The following is a 15,422-nucleotide window of genomic DNA, read 5'->3' as shown; positions in this document are numbered from 1 at the left end:
CACCAGGGGGATCCCCCTTTAACATGTTTTTGTTGTAAACCCCCCTGGCCCCGAGAAAAAATTGCATTCCCTATGAGGTACATTTTGTATTATAGCTAGCTCTATTGTAAAACCTCTGCTCATAAAAATGTATAACAACTATAAATAATTATTATCTTGCTTGATCATGTCAGCTGCCTTTTCAGCAATCATTACAACTGGAGCATTAGTGTTCCCACTTACGATCTCGGGCATGATTGATGCGTCTACCACTCTGAGGTTCTTAAACCCCTTCACCTTTAGTCTCGGGCTCACTACACTACTAGGGTCATCTTCCGGGCCCATTTTGCACGTTCCAACAGGATGATAAATTGTCACTGGAAGATGAGAGATGTACCATCGCCAGAAGTCATCAGAAGCAAAGGGATAAGGAGATGTGGCATTTGATAGAGTACAGCTCATCTTGCTGTTTGCACGAAATATATCGAAAGAAGAAGATTGCTGAATCTTTTCTAACATACGAATACCTTTCAATACAATTTCAACATCATCAGGATGACTACAATACTTTGGGTCAATCAATGGCGGTCCAAACACATCTTTGGGGTTCAACCGTATCTCACCAACACTCTTAGGGTGCAGTATGCCAGCCATAAGAGTTACAACAACAAGCTCTTCATCACTCCATAACTGTCCAACCAATTCATGGATCTTCTCTTTATCATAATTCAAACCACCATTATCTCCGCGTCCACCTAGCATGAGGAGATGAATATCCGGACGCCCATCACCGTCTTCTTGCAAACCAGACTGTGCAAAACCATGAGCCTCGGCCAGAGAGGTAGAAAGAGGTCCCTTTCCGAAGAGCATGTACTGCACCGTATGGGTCAATGTTTCAACGTAAGGAGTGGTTAGTGAAAGTCCAGATTGATAAGGGACATCCGAGGAGTAGGCTACAAACGCCATGAAATGGTCTTGAAGGTTTTTTCCAACAGGCAGGTCATTTTTCAGAGGGATGCCTTCTTTTTTCAATTGTTCCTCAGGTCCAATTCCTGACAATAAAAGGATGTGTGCAGAGCCCACTGTTCCGGCCGACAGCACCACTTCTTTTCTGGCTTGTATGATACTCTCACTGCCATATTTATCAATTACCTTCACACCAGTCACTTTGTCTCCACTCGTCTCTAATGACTGCACAGTCCTTTCTGTCAGCACAAAAAGATTGTGACGATGCCGGACAGGATGCAAAAATGCTTGTGCAGTGCTCCATCGAGCACCATCCTTACTATTTAGTTGATTTAGACTCACTCCTATCTGTGACTTGCCGTTGTAGTCAATCTCTTGCAATCCTATCTCCTTGGCTCCGTCCACAAATGCTCTTGCAGCTGGAGTAACATAACGACATTTTTCAACAACCATTGGTCCTCCTCGGCCATGAAAGTCACTGTCACCATCTTCACTTCGATAGTCCTCCGATTTCTTGAAGTATGGCAACACATCTTCGTATGCCCATCCTGTGGCCCCGTACAAATTGTTCCATCTATCATAGTCCTCTCGATTACCTCTGGTATACACCATTACATTTATAGAGCTCGATCCACCAAGAACTTTGCCTCTAGGCCATGCCGATTGTCTGGAATTTAATCCTCCACAGCAATTCTCTTGAGGTACTGTCTTGAACTGCCAGTCAATATCTGTGAGTTGGAGCTGACTGACAGCTAACGGAATATGTATCTCAGGTTTATCGTCTGGTGGCCCTGCTTCTATGAGTAAGACTGAAACATTTTCAATCTCACTAAGTCTGTTTGCCAAAACACAACCAGCGGAGCCAGCACCCACAATGATAAAGTCAAATTCCTTGTCTTTCACTACTCTGTAAGGAAAATTACGTGGAGTCCATGTAAGCAGTTGGAAGGCTAGGTAACCAACAACGACAACTAGACAGCCAGTTAGAAGAAGAACTCTCGTAGCCATTGATACAGGTACGGATATGATACAGGTATAGGTCTCTTTATAGCTTGCAGTTGGACTCCGCCCAGTTTAATAATTAAACCGCGGCCTCTACTAGCAGCTTAATCCTCAGGATGACAAGGTCAAAAGGTCACAACTAATGACAGATCTGGCTTGCATGTTTGTACTTTGAACCGTGCGCCAAATAGATATACTATACAGGAACAGATCATAATAATTAATTATTATAGAAGAAGGTTCTCAAATGATGATACAGATGCATCTACATTCATTGTTTTGTGGCGGGTATTTATGGAACTGGTGATGGGACTCTCTATCAACTCTGGTACACTCATAACTCCATTCTCGATTTGGGACGTTTCAACTTTCACATTCGAGTCAAAATAATGTGCACAGCTGATGCATCTATACGTACTTCTCAATGTCACAGTTTCCATAATTATTATTTTCAGAGGCGAAACTGTCACTTTACACGCCCATCCGGAACAACATTGAGGTAACTATTTGCAGGTGCAAGACTTGTAGTTCACTCAGAGCGTTATCCCCAGAACCAGAAGAATGGTTAGCGTGCTTAGGCTCAGGAGACTTCAAGTTCTCTGTGGACCAAGATTAATTCTTTGGATATTACACGAAGAAGACTGATACTGAAACACTTGTTGCATCAATTAATCCACCAACAGAGTGTAAGTATAATTATATTGAGGAAAAGCATAATTTATTTGCATGCATGGTGCCTTTAATTTTGGCCTGGGATGGGGGGGGGACTGTAAATGTTCGTAATTGCATGGATGCATTGCATTGCCTGTTGTACATAATAATTACATAATTATAATTATATAGGCATGGGACTAAGTTACTCAGCATGACAGATGTGGCTATACTTATCACATTATCACATTTCTGGTGCAGGTTCTGCTGGTCAGGTCATGGAGTGATGCTATCTATGGCCAACTTCCTGAAGTTTTTTGATAGTTAAGCCTCAGTTGTCCATGTTAGACAGCAATCGAAATGTCGTCCAAACAGTGCACTTGACAAAGGGAGCATTTGTAGCAAACATGTCATTCCCATGGGGAGAATACACTTATTTGCTAGAAGAAGTCGATACGAGTGGTGTTAGGATCTCAGACCTGGAGAGTATGAGCTCGTTGCTAATGGTGATACAACTATCGAAATTGATCGATCTGATACATTTAATTTTAGCCTCCTTCACTGGTGCATGGCCTCCCCTGAAGAGAAGTGATGAAGTGCGGCCTGGAATCGAGGCTAATTTAATTTCAGCTTTTCCTGTTAGCAATCTGAATTCATATGCTTCAAAGTTTGATTTTACTACTATTTCCCCCAGATTTATTGCAACTTTGCAGAACAGAAGTGTATCACTTTATCCACAGGAGAGACTGTGAATATTGTTGTAGTATCTTGGGTATCGAGTTCCTCTGTTCAAAAGGGATCGACTCACATAATTGAATTCCAAGCATTTAATGGCTGTGTATCTCTCAGATACAAAATTAATTTGTGATGATTAAGGTGAGTAAATACATATTTATATGCTACAAATGAGCTCTTAATTTGTTTGCCCTTCATTAATAATTTCATTTTGCGATGTGTTTTACAGGCTGCTGGGACTCCTCCTCCAGCAGATGTCTGTGGATGTCAGAATGGTGGTACCTGTGTGGTGCAGACACGCCGTGGGTGGGAATTCAAGAGGTGCTTGTGTATATCGGGAGAAATTTTGTGAAACAGAGAGTGAGTACATGCAATTGCCAATTTAGAGTTACTAAAATCTATCTGTATACAGCATAGCGCAACATTTTCGAGATGCTTGTTTTTGTGAGTTAGCAATCCCACGAACCACTAAATATAATGCTTCACTAACGGAAGACACAAATGTCAATTTGACCAAAATAAATAGCGCGAAATTGAAAAGGATCCCACGAAATTGAAGTGCCTCGAAAATGTGATTATACATTCATTCACTTGACAATGCATTCACATACATGTATATACACTTGTAGTGAACACTTTACTTTATTGTATTAACGATCTTTATCATTATTGATGTCTGTAGCCACCTTTACCAGTTTTCCGTTATTGTATCATGTTACGTAATACGCAATAGAATTTAATCACGCAATGCGCTACTACTTTATTCATCTCTTTGTAGTCTTACCGTATTGCCTCTTTTTGTGATTCTTAGTTAGCCTCTGTATTTAGACGCATACACCCTGTTTCTTCACTTTATGTTTGTGGACAAGAATTGGAATGAAATATTAGTAACTAAACTACTAAACACTGATACTCGTCTATGCTGTGCACTGTATCTACATGTGCACACACACACAGGGGTTGTGCTCCCAAAGTTGAAAGTTAGATTATATATATGTAGCTATAACAACTAAGGACTGAGAAATTATATGTTTGTGTGCTGCTATATTAATATTTATAATAATTATTAGATATAGATTCTAAACCTCTGCTCACAAAAATGTATAACAACTAGTCTATAAATTATTATCTTGCTTGATCATGTCAGCTGCCTTTTCAGCAATCATTATAACTGGAGCATTAGTGTTCCCACTTACAATCTCAGGCATGATTGATGCGTCTACCACTCTGAGGTTCTTAAACCCCTTCACCTTTAGTCTCGGGCTCACTACACTACTAGGGTCATCTTCCGGGCCCATTTTGCACGTTCCAACAGGATGATAGATCGTCAATGGAAGATGAGAAATGTACCATCGCCAGAAATCATCAGAAGCAAAAGGATAAGGAGACTTGGCATTTGATAGGGTACAGTTCATCTTGCTGTTTGTACGAAATATGTCGAAAGAAGAAGATTGCTGAATCTTTTCCAACATACGAATGCCTTTCAATACAATTTCAACATCATCAGGATGACTACAATACTTTGGGTCAATCAATGGTGGTCCAAACACGTCTTTGGGGTTCAACCGTATCTCACCAACACTCTTAGGGTGCAGTACGCCAGCAATAAGAGTTACAACAACAAGCTCTTCATCACTCCATAACTGTCCAACCAATTCATGGATCTTCTCTTTATCATAATTCAAGTCATCAGCAAACTGTTTATCTCCGCGTCCACCTAGCATGAGGAGATGAATATCCGGACGTCCATCACCGTCTTCTTGCAAACCAGACTGTGCAAAAGCATGAGCCTCGACTGGAGAGACAGAGAGAGGTCCCTTTCCGAAGAGCATGTACTGTACCATATGGGTCAACGTTTCAACGTAAGGAGTGGTTAGTGAAAGTCCAGATTGATAAGGGACATCCGAGGAGTAGGCTACTAACGCCATGAAATGGTCTTGAAGGTTTTTTCCAACAGGCAGGTCATTTTTCAGAGGGATGCCTTCTTTCTTCAATTGTTCCTCTGGTCCAATTCCTGACAATAAAAGGATGTGTGCAGAGCCCACTGTTCCGGCCGACAGCACCACTTCTTTTCTGGCTTGTATGATACTCTCACTGCCATATTTATCAATTACCTTCACACCAGTCACTTTGTCTCTAATGACTGCACAGTCCTTTCTGTCAGCACAAAAAGATTGTGACGATGCCGGACAGGATGCAAAAATGCTTGTGCAGTGCTCCATCGAGCACCATCCTTACTATTTAGTTGATTTAGACTCACTCCTATCTGTGACTTGCCGTTGTAGTCAATCTCTTGCAATCCTATCTCCTTGGCTCCGTCCACAAATGCTCTTGCTGCTGGAGTAACATAACGACATTTTTCAACAACCATTGGTCCTCCTCGGCCATGAAAATCGCTGTCACCATCTTCGCTTCGATAGTCCTCCGATTTCTTGAAGTATGGCAACACATCTTCGTATGCCCATCCTGTGGCCCCGTACAAATTGTTCCATCTATCATAGTCCTCTCGATTACCTCTGGTATACATCATTACATTTATAGAGCTCGATCCACCAAGAACTTTACCTCTAGGCCATGCCGATTGTCTAGAATTTAATCCTCCACAGCAATTCTCTTGAGGTACTGTCTTGAACTGCCAGTCAATATCTGTGAGTTGGAGCTGACTGACAGCTAACGGAATGTGTATCTCAGGTTTATCGTCTGGTGGCCCTGCTTCTATGAGTAGGACTGAAACATTTTCAATCTCACTAAGTCTGTTTGCCAATACACAACCAGCGGAGCCAGCACCCACAATGATGAAGTCAAATTCCTTGTCTTTCACCACTCTGTAGGGAGAATTACGTGGAGTCCATGTAAGCAGTTGGAAGGCTAGGTAACCAACAACGACAACTAGAGAGCCAGTTAGAAGTTTGCTAATAGCCATTCAAAGCAGGATCAGGGGGCTGCATACTAATGACACGCCTAGATTGTCAATCCTGCAGGCTGTTGTCTGCTGGAAAAGCCGCGGTTTAATAATTAAACCGCGGCCTTCCCGGATTCGAGCACAGACAACGCAAGACAACGTCTCTGCTCCTCCCCTGGCTGCCCGGATCAAGCTAGCTAGCTGTGTAGTTGAGTCCAGTGCTAGTGCTACTGTAGTGTGTAGTTTAATACTTACAATTGAAAAATGGGGGTAAGCTAGACAAGAATTGGAATAAGCCAAGCGACCATCCATAATTGAATCTAGTTGTACAGCTGTGTGATAATTATGATAGCCACACAGATCTAGCTTTTAGACATGTATCCATTTATCCAGGAGGCTGTGTTGAAGGAGGGTTACCTTGTCAAGGCTCCAGATGTATCTAAATATGTGCATAATTTTAAGGTGAGTCTTATGATTTATTACTGTTATAGAGGATGTTTTTTGTGGAACTCCCTACCTAGCTCTGTTGTATGTAGTAGTTCTCTCACTAGTTCTAAAGTAGCCCTACAATCTCACCTTATACCTTATTTATCTCTCATTTTAAGCAGTATTTTTTTTATTAATTTTGTGTTTTTATTTTTGTTATGGGGAGCATGCACCCTTGAGAGGCCTAGATCTAACAGTCTATTGTGCTACCCTTTCCTTTGCTGGATAAATATCATAAAAATAAAAAAACATCTTGTCTTTTATACATAATTGTATCCAACGACATTAATTTCACGTTTCTACAGAAGTGGCAGCGAAAATGGTTCCAACTAAACACCAGCGGAGACCTATACTTCTATGACAACGATAAGGTGAGTGCTAGCGTGCATACGCATATAAATAATTATGGAGAGTTTGTTTTGATCCATATTTTCATTGAGGCAAGGTTCTCTAATTCGTATTGGTCTACTAATACATATAGGTTAATTACACAAATTATGATAGTACTACGTTCATTATGGCGATCTTCTACGGCTTAGAGTAGGTTAATTACACACACAATTTATTAGATTTATTAGTAATTAAAGAAAGCTGTTAATCCTTGTTAATTTCATTTGTCACTTCACTGAGGCTGACCAGTAACAATTAGGTACTGTGTTTGTAATCGATAATATCCCACTGGGGGTACACAGACGAGCAAGCCAACTGGTGTGATCCACCTCCTGCAATGCACTCGGTTATTTGACGCCAAGTCACGAGGGCTACAGACCTCCTACTGCTGTGGGATCGACACTGGGGATCTGACATTCTATGTAAAGGCCGAGTCTGCTAAGAGTTATAGAGAGTGGATAAAGGTATGAATATTGATTTACGTACAGGTTTGGTCAAGCTATGCATGAATGTACATGCTGGCCTTGCTACAAAGAGTGTATGAACTCTTGCGGTAAAAGTTATGGCTACTGCAATGGTCTTGTGAGCATTGATTGGTGTTGGTAAGCAGAGCCCTTGATGTAGAAGCATCCTGTTTGTTGACTAACTGTTCTCTAGGGGGGAGGGGAGTTATAAGCATTATCTGTGTTTCACTTTCATATAACTTACATGGATGTGTTCAACTCTCAACACTGTTTTTGTTTTGTCTTGGCTGATCTCCTTGTACTTACGGCTATACGATTCTAACAATGAAGGCCATATATGGCATGTATTGTCTGAACTGTGTGTATTATTTGCTGCTTCTGAATTGGTATTGTAGCTAGTAAATCATTGTGAAAATTTATTTTTGCTGCTATAGCCGATGAGTGAGTTTGCGGATGTGTGTGAGGTAGATATTGAAGCCCTTGATGAGCGGAGGGGTACGTTGACCACTGGTGAGAGGCGTGGCACTTTGCCTGATGATGGTAGACGAGGGACACTCTCGGAGGAAGGGAGGCATGGCACTCTACTGTCGGACAGAGACAGGGCTGAGAGTGTACAGAGCAGACATTTGAGCATCTCTGCTTTGGTGAGTATTTGTATTAATGTCCATGATCAGCTCTGTTTGGCTGTGTGTACTCTCGTACCAATATGATCATGTAGACACGATCCTGGCTCAACCATAAATCATCTACTCAATAGTTTACGTTTGTGTGCCGTACATGTATAGCAGGTTATTTTCATACGGTGGACATTTTCGTTTATTTCGTATTGTAGAGCATCATACGAAAATTGTATAACGTAATAGATTCAACGTCACTATCCTGAGCTGTACAAATACAATAAAAATAAATGTGTTCATACGAAAATTTACACCAACGAAAATTACCCGCTATACGGTATATCTAGGCCTTAGCAACAGTGTTGTTGAAAAGTAATTGATACTCTTATGGAATGTGTGTATTTGCAGCTGTAAGCGTAATAATTCTATCCCACTTTTGTAGACAAAGTTTCTGACCAAGGAGGGATGGTTAGCGAAGACGGGATCAAATAACAAGGTGGAGTTGACATGTTTCACTGTCACAATGTGTGTTTGCTACACATTATAATCTTCCTGTGCAGTGTGTGTGATACGTACAGTATAAGTATAGTCATTTGTAAATACTGTAAAGAGAGCAAATTCATGACAAAATGTGTAAACTCTGTTGCTCAGGGGTGGAAGGATCGCTACTTCAGGCTCAAAAATGGAAAATTGTACTATTACAAAGACAGTAAGGTAATTTTTGTTATGTAATAACTAATAGATATAGTGTGTACGGCTGCTGTGCATGTGTACAGTGTGTATGACCTGAGTAGTGAGATAGTGTGACCACTATAATGTATCTATTAATGAACTGTATGTTTGAAACCTACGACAGTCCTTAAATGCAAGATATGTACGCAAACACACACACACACACACACACACATACAGACTGACTCCTCTCTGAGTGATATAGATCTCTTCAACAGCACCAGTATCGAGAATGCCCCAGGGAAAAAGGGACATGGCATTGACATCCATGTGAGTCACTGTGTATGCACGGTTGAAGTGTGACCTGCAATTTTTTTGCGGTCGGGTATTCTGACTCCCATAGATTAGTGTACACAGCTGCTATACCCAATTAAACCTGCATCAAGGTGTCAGTGTAATACGTAGATGTTATTAAAGACAGCTCATAATAGTCTCTCAATAGCAGAAGCCATGTTTCTATATTGCCTAACTTTCACCCTTGAACCCTGCAATTCAATATCAATCAAGCACTTCCTGTTTGTTACTATATTTACGCATGTCTACACATTCATTACTAATACATACGTACCTGACAATAGTATTGATATTGCTGGTATCTGTTTCCGCACATTCTTATTTCAGTAGCCCGAGGTGCATAAGCGGCCACGGGTTATAGTACTTATTGTTGGCTGGTGTGTGTGTCTGTCTGAGTATAAGGGTATAAACTTTTGCGGAAATGCCTTAGAAAGTTTTCCTGGAATTTCAGCCTTTTTGCAGCATGCATGCATGTATAGTGTGTAATATTAAATACGTGAGTATAAATGTTCGCTATATATTTATACTTAATCAGCGAAAACCACAAACATACGTATAGTTTTCATCAAAAGCATTACTACTATGTTATGTTATTGTATGTATTACCTACCTACCTACCTACGCAGATGCCAGGTCGAGTGTATAACCTGTCAGCTGAGAACAAAGACGACTGTGATGATTGGACAGCAGTGCTCTCTCACACCCTGACACTCATTGCAGACATTCGGGTGAGCAGTTGTGTTTAGCTTATTTAGTTGAGTGTTTTCCTAGTGCGTATGTAAATGATGTTGTTTCGGTTATATACACACTCGTTCAGAACGGTACACATCCATCCTACACACACAACTCGGTATGCTACCCCATCCCAACCGTCCAACTACTCATAAATGCACGCACACACACACACACACACACACACACACCACCCATCAACCCACAGGATCCCTCTACATCCAGTGTCCCCCGTACTGGCAGCAACACTTCCATTCAGTCAGCCACTAGCACCAGTGATAGGGACACCGCCACCACTACCACTCCAGTCAGTGAGAGGAAATATGTGCAGTGAGTTCACTGAGCTAGACTAGTTATGGACAATCAATACGTGTGTGTGTCGAGTGTAAAGAATGCATACCACATGTAGGATTCATAACACGAATTAAGTTGCATGTTGTTTTAACGTCATGACCATGTATAGTAGTGTTGACTACACCCACACAGAGCAACAGGGGGCTCTAGTGGTAGGGAGGAGGACAAAGACAGTGTGGTACAGCTGCTAGAGGCAGAGGTGAGTGTGTTAGTTTGTTGCTACATGTGCTTGGTTACCTAGTGATCTAGTACCTGTAACTAGTTATCAACATTGATTTTCCTGCGTATAAACAGTATTTTGTGTAGAATCTTCAATACACATAATTGTATGTGTGTTGTAACAATAATTATAGTGAGTGTACATGCATGTAGCATATGCACATCTGCACAGGTGGAGGCGTTGCGAGACAAGCTAGCCAGTCTGCAGTCTGACCTCAAAGCAAACTCTGCACACAACAAACAGCTGCAACAGAAACTATTGGAGGTCAAAAGGTCACACTCCTCTAGAGAAAAGGAGCTGTTGGATGAGAATGAGCAGTTGTCAGCACAGGTTAGTAAATACATGCAGTTGATGCCTATAAACAGGTACTGTAGCTTCTGTCTTTCAGCAACCACTCAGCTACATGTATGACACTTATCCTTTGCAATGTTCATAGTACTATGATACATGTAGGTATCTCGCCTGGAGAAGTCTAAACGAGAGCTAGAGACGGTCAATGACAGTGTGCAGACACAACTAGAGGAGCAACTCGACAAAGTGCAGGTACTGTTGTACAGTCTGTGATGTACTTGTCACTATGTTTGAGCTGCCTGTACTGTATGGGCTTACTCAGTGCACACGCACTGTACACTAAAAACTTGGTTTAATGTGGCATTGGATTGCTAAGTTGCGTACCGTTTAATGGACCAAATGGCGATGCAATTACTGCCCCCTTCACAGTGTGTACATAAATTGATTTTCCAGTTAACCTAGCTGTACAAATTGCCTAACAATTACACATACATGTACGTACGATACGCCAATGCCCCGTCACCACATGCAGGAGTTGGAGGAAGAGTTGTTGGTGACCAGACAGGACCTGGAGGATGCTCAGACCAACAATGCTACAATAGAGGAGGACCTCAGTGAAACACAGGTAATCATCCAAGAAGGTGTGTGTACGTGGCCGATGTTGATGAATATACACATCAATATTTTATGTGTGCAACCAAGACTCATTTTAGTTTAGTGTCACTGTGATTTTGACATTATGACAAATTACATGTACAGGTGTGTGTATGTATGTGTATTGATTTTTGCATTATGATAGTAAGCTTTTTAATGAAATAGTGTACATGATGTTGTATCTAGTGTGTTCATGTTCATGTACACGTCACATACACTGCACTCCTAGCAAAGGTTACAGGAGATAGAGCAGGTAGCCCACGACCTGGAGGCTTCCCTGAGGAAGAAAGAGAGTGAACCGGCCACCCCCATCTCAACCAGCTTCAAAGGGCTCCCCTCGCTATTAGAGAACCCCCTGGGGGATAAGGCCAGGGTAACAGTGGAGGAAGCTGCCCTAAGGCTGGAGGGAGAGTCTCAGCAGTCATCCGTGAGTACTAGTGAAGGAGTTTGTGTATACAGAGAAGTCAAATAGTAATCAATGTGATAATATAATAATTATAGCAATTATTGTTTATCGGGAGCGTTAATTTGGTGTCTCGGGTGTGTGTGGCTACTTTTGATGGCCTAGCTGACCAGTGCAGTTTTGACGTGTTTTAATGGCACAATGCAGCTTCAAAGAAAAGGATAGAGCTGTGCCTATCATGCAATGAATCTCATGTTATGAATTGTACACTATTTGGCTTTGTAATACTTTGGGTGGGTAGAGAGTATCACGATATTAAATTCCTAGTGTTGTAAACTTTGACATAAGATTTACCAACTTACACACATGTAACTCTCCTTTTACTTGCTTACTCACAGGAATCAACGAATGAGCTCAAACAAGAACTGTCTCAGCTCGCCAAAGACAAAGACGACCTCTTGGAGCAGGTGAAGATCCTCCAAGCCAGTCTAGCACTTGCAGAGTCTAAGCAACCAGCCATAAATCAGGGTAGGTAACAAAATTAAGAACCTACATACGTACATTTAGCCTTGAGTGTTACTGTATATTAAACGTAGTGTGCAACATAATTTTTATCGGGATATAAATGTACGTAGAATTATTCATAGACTCTGTGAGGCATTGAGCGTCTTAGTACTCACTGGGACCTGCTCCAGCCCACCAATTGTGTAGCTAGTACACTCAATAACAAAATTCTTGTACAACTATGCATACATAATTATTATATATACCCACTTTCAACTGTAATTTTGTCACTACTCCAGAAAATGACTCCAGCAAGGTGCTCGAAGAGGAGAGGCTGAAATGGCAGATGGAAATGGAGAACATGCGGCGTGAATTAAATGATGGTTTGAATGGTGAGCGGGAGGTGTGGGTACTTGAGAAGAGGGGCCTCGAAAATACGGTGGATGAGCTACGAAAGAGGTTGGTGTCTCAAGACAGAGTAGCAGAGCTGGAGGGACAACTGTCACAGTCTCAAACCAGGTGCGCAAAGTTTAGTATACTCTCATGATTATTTGATGTCTATAGCTGCTTACTTTCGTGAAGTATCAAGTATGAAGATTACGGTGCTTTTACAGTGTATGTTGTATGCCAAGTATAGGAAGACGTACGAGTATCAAGTGTTTCCCTTTGACCCTGCAGGGTCACTGAGCTTGAGAGTGAGGTTGAGAGTGGCAGGGAGAGACTGTCCCAGCTCCAAGTGCAAAATAAGAAGGCAGTAACTGACCTGATTGCAATCAGGAAGACAAACAAGAGCATGGAAAAGTGAGGCCAATCATACATGTACCATTTTTGCTGTCTAGAATTATACAATCATGTGTATGTATAATTTCAGGAGTACATTAATGTACTCCTGATAATTTGTATATGCATGTAAGTTTACTAGCATAACTATTGTCTCACTTGATTCACGCACAGGAGGATGAGCGAGTCTGAGGACACTCGAGTTCCCAGCCCCATGAACTCACTGGTGAGAGAGGACTCATGCAATGTACAGTAGGCTTCTCGATTGTGTTGAGTACCCACTATATATGTAGTACATGTTGAAGGATTGTGTGTACAGTAGCTACATGTACAGTTGTACATGTATACCATATCCCTTCCACTGCAGTCTCCTGTGTGTGGTCCGGACACCCCAGAGGTGGTGGGCCGGGTAACTGAGCTGGAGCAACAACTTGAGCAACTAAATACTACCCTCACTGATGTCCAGAACGAAAGGTGGGTGTGGTCTGGAGTGAAGGGGGTGTACGTTGATGTGTACTCGGGGAAATGTAGTGGCTACTCTTTACAAATGAAGTTTGGCCACTTTGACTTTAGTGGTGGGTACTACTAGCCAGGAGTCTGCTTGTGTGCATTTGGTCCACTGACCCTACTTAAAGAACACCATTGGAAAGCTAGCTCTCTTTGAGAGAGTAGCCAAGCTGGTACAGGGTAGCATTGAGGGCCCCACTCCGCTATGTACGTGGTGTCTACTGTTTTACATACAATGCGTGTGCCTAGTATTCGCGATCTACATGTACATGTGTCTGTAAACATTAATGTGTACAGTAGAACCTCGATTATCCGGACACCTTGGTTCCAGAAGCAGGCCGGATAAGTGAATATGCCGGATAACCGAATAGATAAACCACGCTTTGATCCACCCACTTTATTGATAAACAGCAGTGCCACAGGTTGTCTGCGCATGCGCAGAAAATAAGCATGCATGTCTCCATGGTAACAGCTGCAACGCACATGCGCATTTGAGGGACACGCCCATTTTCTGATCTGATAAAAAAAAAACTGCCAAGCCGGATAATCGAGGTTCCGGATAATGGAGGGCCGGATAATCGAGGTTCTACTGTACTTGCAGTTATTATCTGCTTAATACTACCTTGTCATTTCATACAGGGACATACTTATGACTAAAGTGGACAGACTCACGTCTGGCATTCAGAGCACTCCAGACTTTGGGTTCAAATTCAAGGCTGGAGCCTCAGTCGTTGGGAGTAACATCACCAGCTCTGGCCACAGCGTCCCCTCTCTGTCTAATGGTAGCACTCCTCATTCAGACAATGTCAGTGAGACCTCCAACCCAGGTGCGTACAGTACATGCAAATGTATACGTACATGAACGTAGAAAGAGCATCAAACATGCAGTGTGTCAACCAGCCTCAAGCCCAGTTTACCAATGCTGACTCTATTAATTGTATTGTAACTATCATAGCCATAAATGCATCTATGTACAATACGAAATTACAAAAATTTCCACCATACGAAAATAACCCGCGGTATGTCTTCATTAGCATTAATTTGCTGTGATGTTAAGTATATAAGTGTGTTGAGTACTTCCAGCACAAAATATCTATCACTTGTAGATGCCCCTCCCCCTAAGCCAAAGAGACCTCCTAAAGATCTGATCTCTAAGCTGACACAAAACAAGCAAGTAGAAGAAGTACCACTGGAGACAAAAATCAGGACCCGAACGGCCAGCTTCCTCAAGTCCATGTGAGTGCATTTTCCAAAATGATCTGTATGAGTTTGTACCCTAAGATGAACGCATTGACGTGCGCATTATAGTGTTCAGGATTTATGAATCTATCGTTAAAGTGACGAGTATAATTTAGTTTACCTGTAAATTTTGACAATCTCTTACCCAACCACCCACTTTTACAGTATGCATTGTAACATTGATAGTATACATGTATATAATTATTCCTTTTTTTATTGTATAGTTTCTATCAAATCAATTCCTTTTTTATCTGCAGCAAAACGATGATGATGTGAAGCCACTGAGGGCCTTTTAGGAAGAGGTATTAATTGTCTGATTTTCTGTTGCTGTTGTTTGTACAGTGTGATAATTGTATGTACTTTTACTTAAAGCTTGTAATTATTGAAACAACTGCTTCTTATTCTCAACTTTTTTCGAAGCTTTTTCTTAACGCATAGAATTTTACTTTACATTATAATTATTTCAGGAAAATCAGTTGATCAGAACTTTTTGAATAATTATTGTTTACATTTCTATGTT

At 41.5% G+C, this 15,422-nt stretch overlaps 2 protein-coding genes and 1 pseudogene across 5 annotated transcripts; 1 reads left to right on the top strand and 2 right to left on the bottom strand.

The window, feature by feature from the left end:
• Nucleotides 1–66: 66 nt before the first annotated feature.
• LOC135350938 (alcohol dehydrogenase [acceptor]-like) lies at nt 67–2,005 on the bottom strand. The gene has a single exon (XM_064549804.1). The coding sequence runs from the start codon at nt 1,951–1,953 to the stop codon at nt 139–141; it is 1,815 nt and encodes a 604-aa protein (XP_064405874.1). The 5' UTR covers nt 1,954–2,005; the 3' UTR covers nt 67–138.
• Nucleotides 2,006–2,142: 137 nt separating this feature from the next.
• LOC135350915 (myosin-10-like) lies at nt 2,143–15,420 on the top strand. 4 transcript variants are annotated; one of them, XM_064549779.1, is made up of 26 exons: nt 2,143–2,446; nt 2,499–2,633; nt 2,860–3,474; nt 3,563–3,693; nt 6,629–6,697; nt 7,027–7,092; nt 7,414–7,575; nt 8,010–8,219; nt 8,635–8,688; nt 8,844–8,906; nt 9,105–9,194; nt 9,845–9,946; nt 10,159–10,280; nt 10,437–10,503; nt 10,696–10,854; nt 10,978–11,067; nt 11,348–11,440; nt 11,699–11,896; nt 12,271–12,400; nt 12,676–12,895; nt 13,055–13,177; nt 13,331–13,403; nt 13,524–13,630; nt 14,303–14,490; nt 14,770–14,899; nt 15,160–15,420. In XM_064549779.1, exons 4-26 carry the CDS (start codon nt 3,598–3,600, stop codon nt 15,176–15,178), a joined length of 2,631 nt encoding a protein of 876 aa, XP_064405849.1. In that variant the 5' UTR covers nt 2,143–2,446; nt 2,499–2,633; nt 2,860–3,474; nt 3,563–3,597; the 3' UTR covers nt 15,179–15,420. The 4 variants fall into 4 exon arrangements, with proteins under 4 accessions (XP_064405849.1, XP_064405848.1, XP_064405850.1 ...); XM_064549778.1 differs by having other exon boundaries at nt 2,143–2,633; XM_064549780.1 differs by having other exon boundaries at nt 2,144–2,633; nt 13,331–13,382.
• LOC135350920 (alcohol dehydrogenase [acceptor]-like) lies at nt 4,379–6,301 on the bottom strand (annotated as a pseudogene).
• Nucleotides 15,421–15,422: the final 2 nt, after the last annotated feature.

The sequence above is a fragment of the Halichondria panicea genome, chromosome 17 (assembly GCF_963675165.1).
Source record: "Halichondria panicea chromosome 17, odHalPani1.1, whole genome shotgun sequence".
NCBI classification, from domain to species: Eukaryota; Metazoa; Porifera; class Demospongiae; order Suberitida; family Halichondriidae; genus Halichondria; species Halichondria panicea.
This window is presented reverse-complemented; position numbering and strand designations above follow the sequence as displayed.